The 12,368-nt window shown below is 46.0% G+C and overlaps 1 protein-coding gene across 1 annotated transcript in view; it reads left to right on the forward strand.

Annotated features, from left to right (window-relative positions):
* Positions 1-12,368, forward strand: part of snx13 (sorting nexin 13) — a 115,954-nt gene that overhangs the window by 65,026 nt on the left and 38,560 nt on the right. The window contains 1 exon segment of the mRNA XM_038797464.1: positions 3,486-3,679. Within this exon segment, the coding sequence (XP_038653392.1) occupies positions 3,486-3,679 (194 nt within the window).

Here is a 12,368-nt window from a genome sequence, read left to right on the forward strand (position 1 = left end):
CACAAAAGGTTGCTGCATAAGATAAAGATGCATGGCATTAAGGGTAAATTAGTAGCATGGATAGAGGATTGGTTAATTAATAGAAAGCAAAGAGTGGGGATTAATGGGTGTTTCTCTGGTTGGCAATCAGTAACTAGTGGTGTCCCTCAGGGATCTGTGTTGGGCCCACAATTGTTCACAATTTACATAGATGATTTGGAGTTGGGGACCAAGGGCAATGTGTCCAAGTTTGCAGATGACACTAAGATGAGTGGTAAAGCGAAAAGTGCAGAGGATACTGGAAGTCTGCAGAGGGATTTGGATAGGTTAAGTGAATGGGCTAGGGTCTGGCAGATGGAATACAATGTTGACAAATGTGAGGTTATCCATTTTGGTAGGAATAACAGCAAACGGATTATTATTTAAACGATAAAATATTAAAGCATGCCGCTGTTCAGAGAGACTTGGGTGTGCTAGTGCATGAGTCACAGAAAGTTGGTTTACAGGTGCAACAGGTGATTAAGAAGGCAAGTGGAATTTTGTTCTTCATTGCTAGAGGGATGGAGTTTAAGACTAGGGAGGTTATGCTGCAATTGTATAAGGTGTTAATGAGGCCACACCTGGAGTATTGTGTTCAGTTTTGGTCTCCTTACTTGAGAAAGGACGTACTGGCACTGGAGGGTGTGCAGAGGAGATTCACTAGGTTAATCCCAGAGCTGAAGGGGTTGGATTACGAGGAGAGGTTGAGTAGACTGGGACTGTACTCGTTGGAATTTGGAAGGATGTGGGGGGATCTTATAGAAACATTTAAAATTATGAAGAGAATAGATAGGATAGATGCGGGCAGGTTGTTTCCACTGGCGGGTGAAAGCAGAACTAGGGGACATAGCCTCAAAATAAGGGGAAGTAGATTTAGGACTGAGTTTAGGAGGAACTTCTTCACCCCCAAAGGGTTGTGAATCTATGGAATTCCATGCCCAGTGAAGCAGTTGAGGCTCCTTCATTAAATGTTTTTAAGGTGAAGATAAATAGTTTTTTGAAAAATAAAGGGATTAAGGGATATGGTGTTCGGGCCGGAAAGTGGAGCTGAGTCCACAAAAGATCAGCCATGATCTCATTGAATGGCGGAGCAGGCTCGAGGGGCCAGATGGCCTACTCCTGCTCCTAGTTCTTATGTTCTTGTGTTATCAGCATAGAGTGAGACTCTAGGCTCGCTGTCTCCCCTTTGGACACCGCTCCACCCCTTGATCACTCTGAGGGTGATCACCAATAGCTCGATTGCCTGAGTAAACAGTAGTGGGGCCATCCCTGCTTCTGTGCAGCCAGCAGTATCCAGAGATGGTGGTGTTTGTTCATACGCTCGCATGGGAGTGCTGTACAGTAGTTTCACCCTCAAGGTGAATGCTGGCCCAAACCCAAACCGTTCCAGTACCTCTGTGAGGTACTTCAATTTCACCCTGTCAAAGGCCTTCTGTGTCCAGGGAGATTATCACCTCCGGTGTTCTCTCCCCTGATGGGGTCATCATTGTGTACAGCAGGTGCCTGAAGTTTGCTGTTAGCTGTCTGCCCTTGACGAGGCCCGTCCGATCTTCCATGACTACCCCCAGCACACAGCTCACCATCCATCTCTCCAGACCCGTGCTAACTTTACCGTCTCTTCTGCTTTTTGAATTGTTCATGGGTATCTCTCTGTACCTATGGTGATCTGGGGGGGGGGGGGGGGGGGGGGGGGGGGGGGGGGGGGGGGGGGGGGAGCTGGTTGCAGGCTTAGTGGCCTATTTCCGGTCTAAAAGTGCCGAATTCCAAACTTCCAGGAGGAGAGCCAACTTTCCTGCGCCCGCTCAGCACTTCCCCGCCACCGGAAGTCAATTTCAATCATGCCTGACAGAAAATCAGTTCTCAACACTGGATGTATATCTCAGCAACCTAGGAGAGGGCCCCTTCACTTTAGTAATGCCACACAGTAGGATCTGATGACTGAGTGGACTCCAGGAGTCTTGGATAAGAAAGAAACCCTTCAATTCATCCTGAAGTGGGAATGGGTGAACACTTTGGTAGTGCCCACGAAAGTTACAGTTGTGTCAGCTGCTTGGACACATTTGTGACGTGCTAGCCAGATTGTGATCACTTTGCAACCTGCATGCGACTGCCCACCAATGTTAGAGTAGGTGCATTAGTGGAAGGGGCGAAGGAATGAAGCAGTGCTGCACCCTTTACGGTGGAGGGCTGTCCTGTAAGCTCTGCAGCTGCCTGTTGTTGTAAACGACCTACAAGCGAGAGATGAATAAAGACAGGGCATCACGCATTCCAACATGACCTTCATTACCCATCACCTAGATCTCGATGAGCGCTATGTGACCAGTGATGGACAAATAAGCACTGTATTTTGCTGGTGCCATCCATTAAGCCACTCATTCTGTCTGGATTCCTCACCGAATTCACTATCCATAGTTGTCTTGCCTGCTTCCATTCCTCTCAGCTCCATTGCCTTTTCCATTGGTGTAAGGATCACCACTTGTGGGACACTGTCTCCAGTTCTTGCGCTTTCTTGTGCTTTGTGCGTTCACTTCTCCTGCAGCCGTATAAATTGATATTTCCATCCATAAATAAATGCTGCCTGTCACACTTTGTTGGTAACAGCCTATTTGTCCATCATGGCAACACAGGGATGCTGCCTGCATGTAGCCATTCTGTACTTGTAGTGCAGGGGTCAACTTTGACCGGTGTCCTCCACAAAGAGGCTGAAATTCATGTGGTAGCCGATACTGATGCCAGGGCATTGCTGCTGACTGGATGGGTACCCCTTTTTCCAAAGTCAGGTCATTCTTCCTCTTTCTACACTTACAGATTCCATTACTTCATCTCATTGCTGTTTTGAGATTATGCCGAATGCAATTTAGTTAGCATACTTATCTACAAAATAGTGGCTACATTTTGGATCTAATTAATTTGCCAGTGAAATGCTTTGAAGCGTTTGAAGGACATGTAAAACTATATTCATTAAATCTTTGTAAATATATATTGGGCAGGATTCTCCATCGCACCAGACCCGTTTTATGGCGCGGCACTCCACTGCCGGCAGCGGGACCCTCCGTCCCGGCACCCGGCCAATGGGGTTTCCCATTGTGGCCACCCCCACGCTGTCAGGAAATCCGCGGGCGTGAGTCCGCTGCCAGCGAAGTGGAGAATCCTGCCGACGGAGAATTCCACCCATTAGCTTTGATTTATTTTTAGGATCATGAATTAATATCAACTTCTTCACCAAATTGAGTCATTGTATCGGCGTGCTTAAAATTGCCAGACTTGGACCTATTGCAAGAAGCATCTATTTTGCTGGAAGTATTAGTCTCACGAATGGTAATTTTTCAGTTTTGACTAACTTATGAAATTGATATCATTAGATGCACCCTAAAAATATTTGAGTTAAATTATTTAATGGGGTCAAATTATGGAATTAAACCAAGTTGTTGTAGACAATTAAAAGATAGATATCTTCTTGGTTGCAGATTATATGCAGCAGACAGGGGGACAGGCACATCTCTTCTTCTGGTTAACTGTGGAAGGATACAGAGTCACTGCACAGCAGCAGCTGGATGTTTTACGAACTGTCCAAAAGGATGGAAAAAGACTGAGCAATCAAACCAAAGGATTACTGCGTGCAGCAGCTGTAGGTGTTTATGATCAGTATTTGTCAGAAAAGGTAAACTTATACAGTTCTTTTTTTTTTGTATAAATGTTTTTATTAAGATTTGTTTATGTTATACAAAACAAAGGCAATCATGAACATACATTAAAAACAACAGTAAAGAAAAAGAGGGAAAAAAAAAATATGTATACACACACCAGTTGTCTTTTGATATTTACATTGGTTGCGGCTTTTTGTTTTGCGTTCTCCAGCAGGTGTTTACTTCCAGCCGGATCCCCAGCCGTCCTCTTCCCCCTTTTCTTCCTGACCCCCTTCCCTTTCAGTCGTCTGGCATTTCCTCTTCAGCTCCTATATCTTCCTGTTTGGTTGGTGTGACGCGGTGTATTTTGTTATTTGCTGAGCCTGCTTGGGCTCCATGCTTCTTGTTTCCCCCCCCCCCCCCCCCCCCCCCCTTCATTGGCATTCCTCAGGCTTACTTGCTGTTGGCTGCAAACAGGTCTTGGAACAACTGGGTGAATGGCTCCCACGTTTTGTAGAAGCCTTCTTCTGACCCCCGGATGGAGAATTTGATGATTTTCTCCACCTGGGGAAATTCCGATAGGTCGGACAGCCAGTCTGCAGCTTTGGGTGGTGCTGCTGATCGCCAGCCGAGCAGGATTCTCCAGTGGGCGATTAGGGAGGCAAAGGCTTCGGCCCTCCTCCCCATGAAGAGATCTGGCTGTTAAGAGACCCCGAAGACTGCAACTCTCAGGCGCGGCTCCACCCTCACCCCCACCACCTTAGACATTGCCTAGAAGAAGGCTGTCCAGAACCTGCCACGTCTGGGGCAAGATTAGACGTGGGCGTGGTTGGCCGGGCCTCCATGGCACTGTTTGCACTTATCCTCAACCTCTGGGAAGAACCTGCTCATTCGGGTTCTGGTTAAGTGGGCTCGGTGTATCACTTTCTGCTGCAGTAGGCTTAGCCTTGTACAAATGGAGGCGGAGCTCACCCTATGAAATGTTTTGTTCCAGAGTCCCTACTCTATTTCAAACCGTAAGCCCTCCTCTCATTTTTCCCTTGTCTCATCTAGCGATGTGTGTGCCCTCCCCAGTAGTCACCCATTCAAGTCGCTGCAGTTCCCCTTCCCGAAGATGTTTGCGTCCAGTAGATCCTCTAGCAATAATTGATGTGGTGACCATGGGTATGTCCTTGTTTCCCTACACAAGACGTTTTTGACCTGCATATATCTTAGCTCGTTTCTCCCTGTCAGCTAGAACTTCTCTGTTAGTTCCTCAAGTGTGGTCAGTCTGTTGTCTGTGTAGAAGTCCCTAACTGTCAGCGTGTCTCCACCATTTGAAGGTGGCGTCCATTGTCACAGGTAGATTCTTGTGGCTATTACAGATGGGGCATAACGGATATTTTGGTTAGTCCAAAGTGCTGTCGCTGTTTGTTCCATGACCGGAGTGTGCTATCACCCTTGGATATTCTCCTTGACTTCTCCCAGTTCTAGTGGTGCTTCCAGCCCCAGTTTTCTGTCCCCCCCCCCCCCCCCCCCCCCCCCATGATTGGCATGTCCAATCCATTGAGGAACCGTTTCATCCCCAAGTCCCCTCCTAGGGGCTCAGAAGTGTACAGCTTCCGGAAGAAGGTCTCGAATACCTTGTTCATAGAACTTACAGTGCAGAAGGAGGCCATTCAGCCCATCGGGATTGCACCGGCCCTTGGAAAGAGCACCCTACCTAAGCCCACCTCCACCCCATCCCAGTAACCCCACTTAACCTTTTTGGACACCAAGGGGAATTTATCATGGTCAATCCACCTAACCTGCACATCTTTAGACTGTGGGAGGAAACTGGAACACCCGGAGGAAACCCACGCAGACATGGAGATTCCGCACAGACAGTGACCCAAGCCAGGAATGAAACCTGGGACCCTGGAGCTGCGAAGCAACTGTGCTAACCAATGTGCCACCGTGCCTCCCACGTGTTGACCTTTTCCGGTTTCGCTACTTATTTGCCCTTGTAGCTAATCTGTACTATTTGTCTCGTAACTGCCTGCTTTCTCAGCTGGTGAGCCAGCAGGTGGCTGGCCTTGTCTATGTGCTCGTACAGGGTACCCCATGCCTGGCGGAGTTGGTGCACTGCTTTCCTTGTGGAGAGCACGTCAATGTGGAGGGTGAGACTTCCCCATTCCGGTTATTGCTACTATACACGACTATCGCCTGTTCTCTCAAAAAACCCTATCGGCCAGGAGGGCCGTGTCCAACCTTCATAGGGGGCATTGGGCACGGCCCGTCTCCAACCTCACATCCATATAATGTGGAGCATGGTTGGAGATTACAATTGCGGAATATTGTGGTCTCACTAGCTCTGGAAGCACCGATTTCACCACTACAAAGAAGGAGATCCGTATACATACATTATGTATCTGGGCGTACCCGAGAGAAGGAGAACTCTTCCTCCCCTGGGTGGGTGAACCGCCATGCATCCATTTGCTCCATGAATATGCCGAGCTTTTTCTGCATGTTGGAAGCCTTCCCTGCTTTGGGATTCAACCTGTCTGCCCGTGGGTCCTAAACACAGTTAAAGTCTCCTCTCCTCTCCCCTCTCTCTCTCTCTCTCTCTCTCTCTCCCTCTCTCTCTCTCTCTCTCTCTCTCTCTCTCTCTCTCTCTCTCTCATAGCCCCCCCCCCCCCCTCCCCCCCCCCCCTCCAGTGATAAGTCATGTGTGGTGACATTGGGGATTTACGCCATGGTCTTCTTTATAAAATCCATGTCGTCCCAGTTGGGCGTGTACAAGTTGACCAGGACTTCCGATGCCCTGTCCAACACACCGCTGACCTCGTAGCAGGAATGGTAGATCTGTCCCACCCAGCCCTTCCTTGCTCTCAGACGGTCCTTCTCCCTCAGATGAGTCTCTTGGAGGAAGACTATGTCAGATTTCATACTTTTCAGGTGGGCGAAGACTATGGATCTTTTCACTGGGCCGTAAAGTGCCCTGACGTTCCAGATGACTATCCTGATGGGGGGGTTTCTGTCTCTCTCTTTCTTTCACCTCCGCCTCCTTTCCTGCGGGATCAACCATACTTATCTGGTGAATGCGCCCCTGCACTCCGGGATTTCCCTTTGTTAGAGAGGCCGTCCAAAATGGTCACAGTCACCGTTCTTCCCATGAGGTTGGGCCCCTGCACTCTGGGGTTTCACTTTTTGTTTAGGGACCCCCCCCCCAAAATAGTTGCTTGCAGTGTCTTTATGTCACCAAGTCGCCATGTGTGGCCTGTTGTAGCCAGCCTGATGCCCTTGCTATCTTTGTTCCTATGTTCCTCCTATGGTATTTTCTCTCCCCCATCTCTCTCCTCTTTCCCCCCCCCCCCCCCCCCCCCCCATGTTCCCTTCCCTCTCTTTCTTCCCCTAGTCATATCCCTGTTGCTGTGCTTACCTCCTCCTTTGCCAGGCGCTCACTCTTTGCTTCATGCATCCTGGTGCTCGCTTCCCTGCTCGTTTGGTGTTGGTTATGTATCCACCCATCGTTGCTCGTTATGCTTTCCCTTAATTTGGTCTGTTTTAATTACCTTTGCTCAAGAGTCGCCAGGTATCTTTCTGATACCACCACAGGGTTTACAGCCAAGTACTGATCAATAACTCAATACACCAGTTAATAAGTTTGAAATCAATACACATTTATTATACACACAATCAATTACTACTCATGCATAAACTCTAATTACTAAACTACAACTGCTACTAAAAGCCAATACTTAGCTTCGAGTGGCCCACCAGGTCAGAGGAACAATGGCCTTTGTCCGGTTCTGATTCTGCTGGCTTCGAACTGGTACGGAATAGTGGCTAGGAGCATCTATCCCGTAGCGTGCGTTGACTTGAGACTTACTTGGTTGGTGTAGCTGCTAGGCAGGTGTCTCCTCGCTGAGAGCCAAGGCCAAGAGTTCTTTCGCGAGCTGCCAAGAGAGCTAACTGAACTTGGGGACTATTTTATAGTCACAGGGGTTTTGCGCCCTTTTCGGCGGACCCCGGACATGGTCCCAATTAATTGGACCATGTCCCAATCGTTCCTATCTATTTTCTCCAATACCGGAGGTGTTCCCTTATCGTTGGGCGGGCCCTATGTGGCCGTTGGCCTGCCTTTGTTTTAACTCCCACTGGGGAGTCTGTCTTGGTCTTGATTGTTTCAGTGTTTCTTTTTGTCCCTGGAGATATGTTAATGGCTATTGGTTTCAGTTCTCTCTGGGTTCTGCAAATCTTAATACACAGGAAACCTTGCACCTGCTTGTTTTCTCTGGTGTTGTCTGTTTTTCCCTGTACTCCTTGCGAGTGTCCATTTTGGAATCGGGACGTGGCCACCCTAGGTGGCTACACATCGCCCTCTCTCTATACTCCCTACCTGCCGCACTCCTCACCCTTTCGTGCCCTCTGCTGCCCTTGTTCTTTCCTTCCACCATTTTACCTCCCATCCTCAGAACGAGGCAATACAGTGCCGTGCAAAGTGTTCATCGAGTTGGTAAATTGATTTAGTAATTAATAATTTCTCTTTGGATGATCTTCCCATCGCTATTCCTGCCGCCGTTTCTCCACCCCGTTCTCCAGGGCAAATTTGTCCTCGTCCACAGGGGCAGTGAAGAAGTGCTCACTGCCCTAGAATGTGACCCAGAGTTTGGCAGGGTACAGCATCCCAAATGTTTACACCGCTCTTGTACAGGGCTGTTTTCATCCTGTTGAACTCTACCCGGTGCTTGGCCAGGTCAGCCCCAATGTCCTGGTAGATCATGATCTGGTGATCTTCCAATTTAGTTTTTTGTTTGCCTTGCTCAGCGCAGGATTCTTTCCCGGTCCTGGTACTGGTGCATTTTAGCAATTATCGCCTTTAGTTGTTTTCCAGCTTTGAACTTTTGGGCGAAGCAACCGGTGGGCTCTGTCTATTTCTGGTGGGTTGGGGAAGCTATCCCTTGCCACCAGATTCCCTGGCATTTGGGCCACGTAGTTTATGGGGTTCCTGTCTTCGAGCCCCTCTGGCAGGCCCACAATCATTAGGTTTTGGTGCCTCGATTGGTTTTCCTGATCCTCGATCTTTCTTTTCAGACTCCCATGCGTCGTGAGCAACTGATATTTCCTTTTCCAGGACGGCGATCTGTTCGTCCTGGTCTGTTGAGGACCATTCTGTTGTTTTGAAATTAAGTGCTCAGTATTCTTTCTCTATCATTGTACATTTATTGGTTGCATAAAATCAGAAGGCTATGGCTTTGAAACTCTTCCTGAAATTTGAAAACATAATCTATCCAAACACTAGTCCAGTATTTTGATTTGGTCTTTTGATTAAGATTTTAAACTGCTTGCTGAGCCAGATTATAAGTATCTCACAGCAGTGAAGTCCTCCTGAATGGTTGACTAATATTTATTACTGAACCAACAACCCTGGAAAACAGGATCCAGATTATTTTATTGTTTAATTAATTGCTTTTTGTAGGCCTGAATGGCTTCCTTCTGTGCTGTGAAATACTTTGGTAAAGGCAGAATGCATATGTTAAATAATTTAATTCATGTAGTTCAACTCTATTTATTGGAGGGCTTATTAGCATATAGTACCTATTGAAATATAAAATCAAAATATTAACTTGTGTATTAAATGCTTTCTTGGCCTTTAGTTCTGCAGGTCCTTCCCAGTTAATCAAAACCCTAACTTTTAACTTTAATTAGGCTAGCAGTTTGGACCGTCAAATTACCTCTCGAGGAACCCAAAAGGGTAGACTCCTCCAAAGTGATCATTACCTTTTCAGGAGCTATCTTAATTTGATTCTGTATCCAGCATTTGTTAATCAGTTTAGAGAGATGGCATTCAGCAGTTGCTTTGGGATTAGCACTTTTCCTTTCCCCGTCGGAGCACAATTACATCACTCCAGTGTATAAGGAAATGTTGCCTTCCTGTTGAATGTTTGGAATTAATGAAGCAAAAAGGCGGTAATACTTCATTAGTTTTTATGGCTCACTTCCTCCCCCAGCGGTGAATCTCATTATTTTGGCGACTATCTTACTTTCTAGTGTAATTTGCTAGAGCCTAATTACTTGGTTCAAAGTCATATTGTAGGCAACAGATTAATACAGGGTGGATCATTAATGAGGATTTTATAAACATCAAGTTAAACTTGAAACCAAAACTACCTCTTTAGGGGAAATGGCTAAAGCCAAAAAAATAAGATGCACTTCAGATTTGATTTGCTGCTTGCTTGAGTGCACATTTCAGCACCATTGTGCGCAGTATGTAAATGTATTGATGCTGACTACTGTTTTTAGTTCTTAGCAAGGTTAATAGTTGTCAGTTGAAATATAGAAACATTTTTGCATCAATTAGTTGTTTTGAAAATCTCCACTGATCTGAAATGTTGCTTTTTACTTAGCTATTCTGTGTGATGTCCAAAATAATGGTGATTGTTCTTCGAATTGTAAGAAGTCTTACAACACCAGGTTCAAGTCCAACAGGTTTATTTGGAATCACTAGCTTTCGTAGCGTAGCTCCTTCATCAGGTGACTCATCCCACCTCCTTTGGTTGACAGGGAACTCAATCGAAAGCTAGTGATTCCAAATTAACCAGTTGGACTTTAACCTGGTGTTGTAAGTCTTCCGACTGTGCTCACCCATCTCCACATCATGGCTACTGTTATGGGCCAGGGTTCAGAGAACTCCAAAGTGTATCATGGAGTTTTAATAGCTTTTAATAGATTGTGGTATGGGGTGCACACGGCCCACTCTACAGGTGTGGTACAGAAGAAATGGAAACGTATTTTTTAAAGCAAAACAATGTTTATTCTATGAACTCAAGTTAACCTTTTTAAAAAATACAGTGAACATCTTAGCAACTATTAATTCAAATACAACCCCCAAAGATTACAACACTAAGTAATCCTTAATAAATTCCGAAACAACATCCAGAAGACAAAAGAAACATCTTTTAACAGAAGCACATCAGGTTTAAATTCACTACGGAAAACAGTTATAATTCTGAATTCACCAAATGATCAAGAGATAGTCTTTTCATGGCCGAGAGAACAACAGTACACCTGCTTTGTCTGGCTTCAGCTCGAACGGTGAAAAATGAAACCCAAAAAAACAGACACACCCAAGCTTTTCTCAAAGTGAAACTTAAATACGGAGCCAGAGCTCAGCTCCACCCACACCCTGACATCACTGCAGTAACATAAGCAGCCAAACATTTCTTAAAGCGGCATTCTCGTGACACTACCCATATTCTCTGAATTCATAATGCTGCAAATAAAAGCTGGAAAAAATGTTCTACAGTTGACGAATATGCAGAAATCACTTTCATGTGACTTGGCACTTATTAACCTTCAAGTAAAGTGAACTAGATGACCTTACTTCCGCAAAAACAATAATGAAATTGAGTGAGTTTCTTTTTTCCAAGACATGAACATAAGAAATAGGAGCAGGAGTAGAGCATTCACCTGATTTTCTACGTAACTCCACTTTCTCCTCTTATTTTCAAATGTCTTGGGATCCAAAAATTGGTAAAGGGACAGGTGTTGCACCTTTTGCAATTGCAAGGGAAGGTGCTGTTTGAAGGGGATGGGGAGTTGGGCGTGATGGAGGAATGGACCAGGGTGTTGCAGGGAGCGGTCCCCTTTGGAAGCTGTTGGGGGGGGGGGGGGGGGGGGGGGGGGGGCGGTTGGAGAGAGATAAGGCAAACTGTGTTTTCTGGTGGCATCATGTTGAGGTTTGCAGAAAAAGGCGGGTGATCCTTTGAATACGGAGGCTGGTGGAGTGAAGAGTAAGGACAAGTGGGATCCTAACTTGGTTCTGTGAGGGATGGAAAGGGGTGAGGGCAGAGGTGCAGGAAATTAGTATGAATCTGGTTGAGTTCCCTGTCAACCAAAGGAGGTGGGGTGATCCTCAGTTAAGGAAAAAGTCAGAAGTGCCATCTTCGAGGTGGCATCAGAATCGATACGAGAGAGGTGGAGAAACTAGGAATTTTTCAGGTCCAGGCAAGAACATGAAGTGGTACCAATACAGTCATCAATGGGCCTGAGCAGAACTGGAATAATCAGCATTCCACAGAACCCACAAGAGAAAGGCATGTCTGCAGCCCATGCAGGTACTCCGAGCCGCATATTATTTGAGGCCATGTTTAGTTTTTGTTCCCAATCATCAGCAAAGAAGCAAGTTGATCTTGGCGGGAATACAATGCAGATATTAGTGATAACGGGGCTTGGGTGATTGGATAAACTTGTCTTGTATTCGCTTCTGTTTGGAAGCTTAAATAGTGATCTAATTAAGGGGTATTTACAACGATTAATGAATGCTGTAGTGTTGATACGGAGAAATATTTTCTCTACTGGTAAAATCTAGAAGAAGTTAAAGTAATTGGAGCTAGGTCATTTAGGAATGAAATTAAGAAGCATCTTTTCATTTAAAAAAAAAAGAGTAGAAGACATCTAGAAATGGTGGAATGCGATGAAGGGACTGAATTGGCTCCTTTTTCTCTTTGTGGTCACTACTTGAATTGGGCCCGTGCTCAGGATGTGATAACGTTCAGTCTTTTCTGCGGGTACTCTGAAATTCTTCTGCCTCAGCTATTTAGTGTTACTAGATGACTTAATTCCTGAAATTTGTCCCAAAGTGCGTCCTTTTCTCAAAGAATCTGCTTAAGAAAGCTGTTTAAGACAATTAGCAGGGATAATCCTGGAAACTATAGGCCGGTGAGCCTCATGTCGGTTGTAGGTAAATTATTGGAGAGAATT

The sequence above is a fragment of the Scyliorhinus canicula genome, chromosome 5, assembly GCF_902713615.1.
Source record: "Scyliorhinus canicula chromosome 5, sScyCan1.1, whole genome shotgun sequence".
NCBI lineage: Eukaryota > Metazoa > Chordata > Chondrichthyes > Carcharhiniformes > Scyliorhinidae > Scyliorhinus > Scyliorhinus canicula.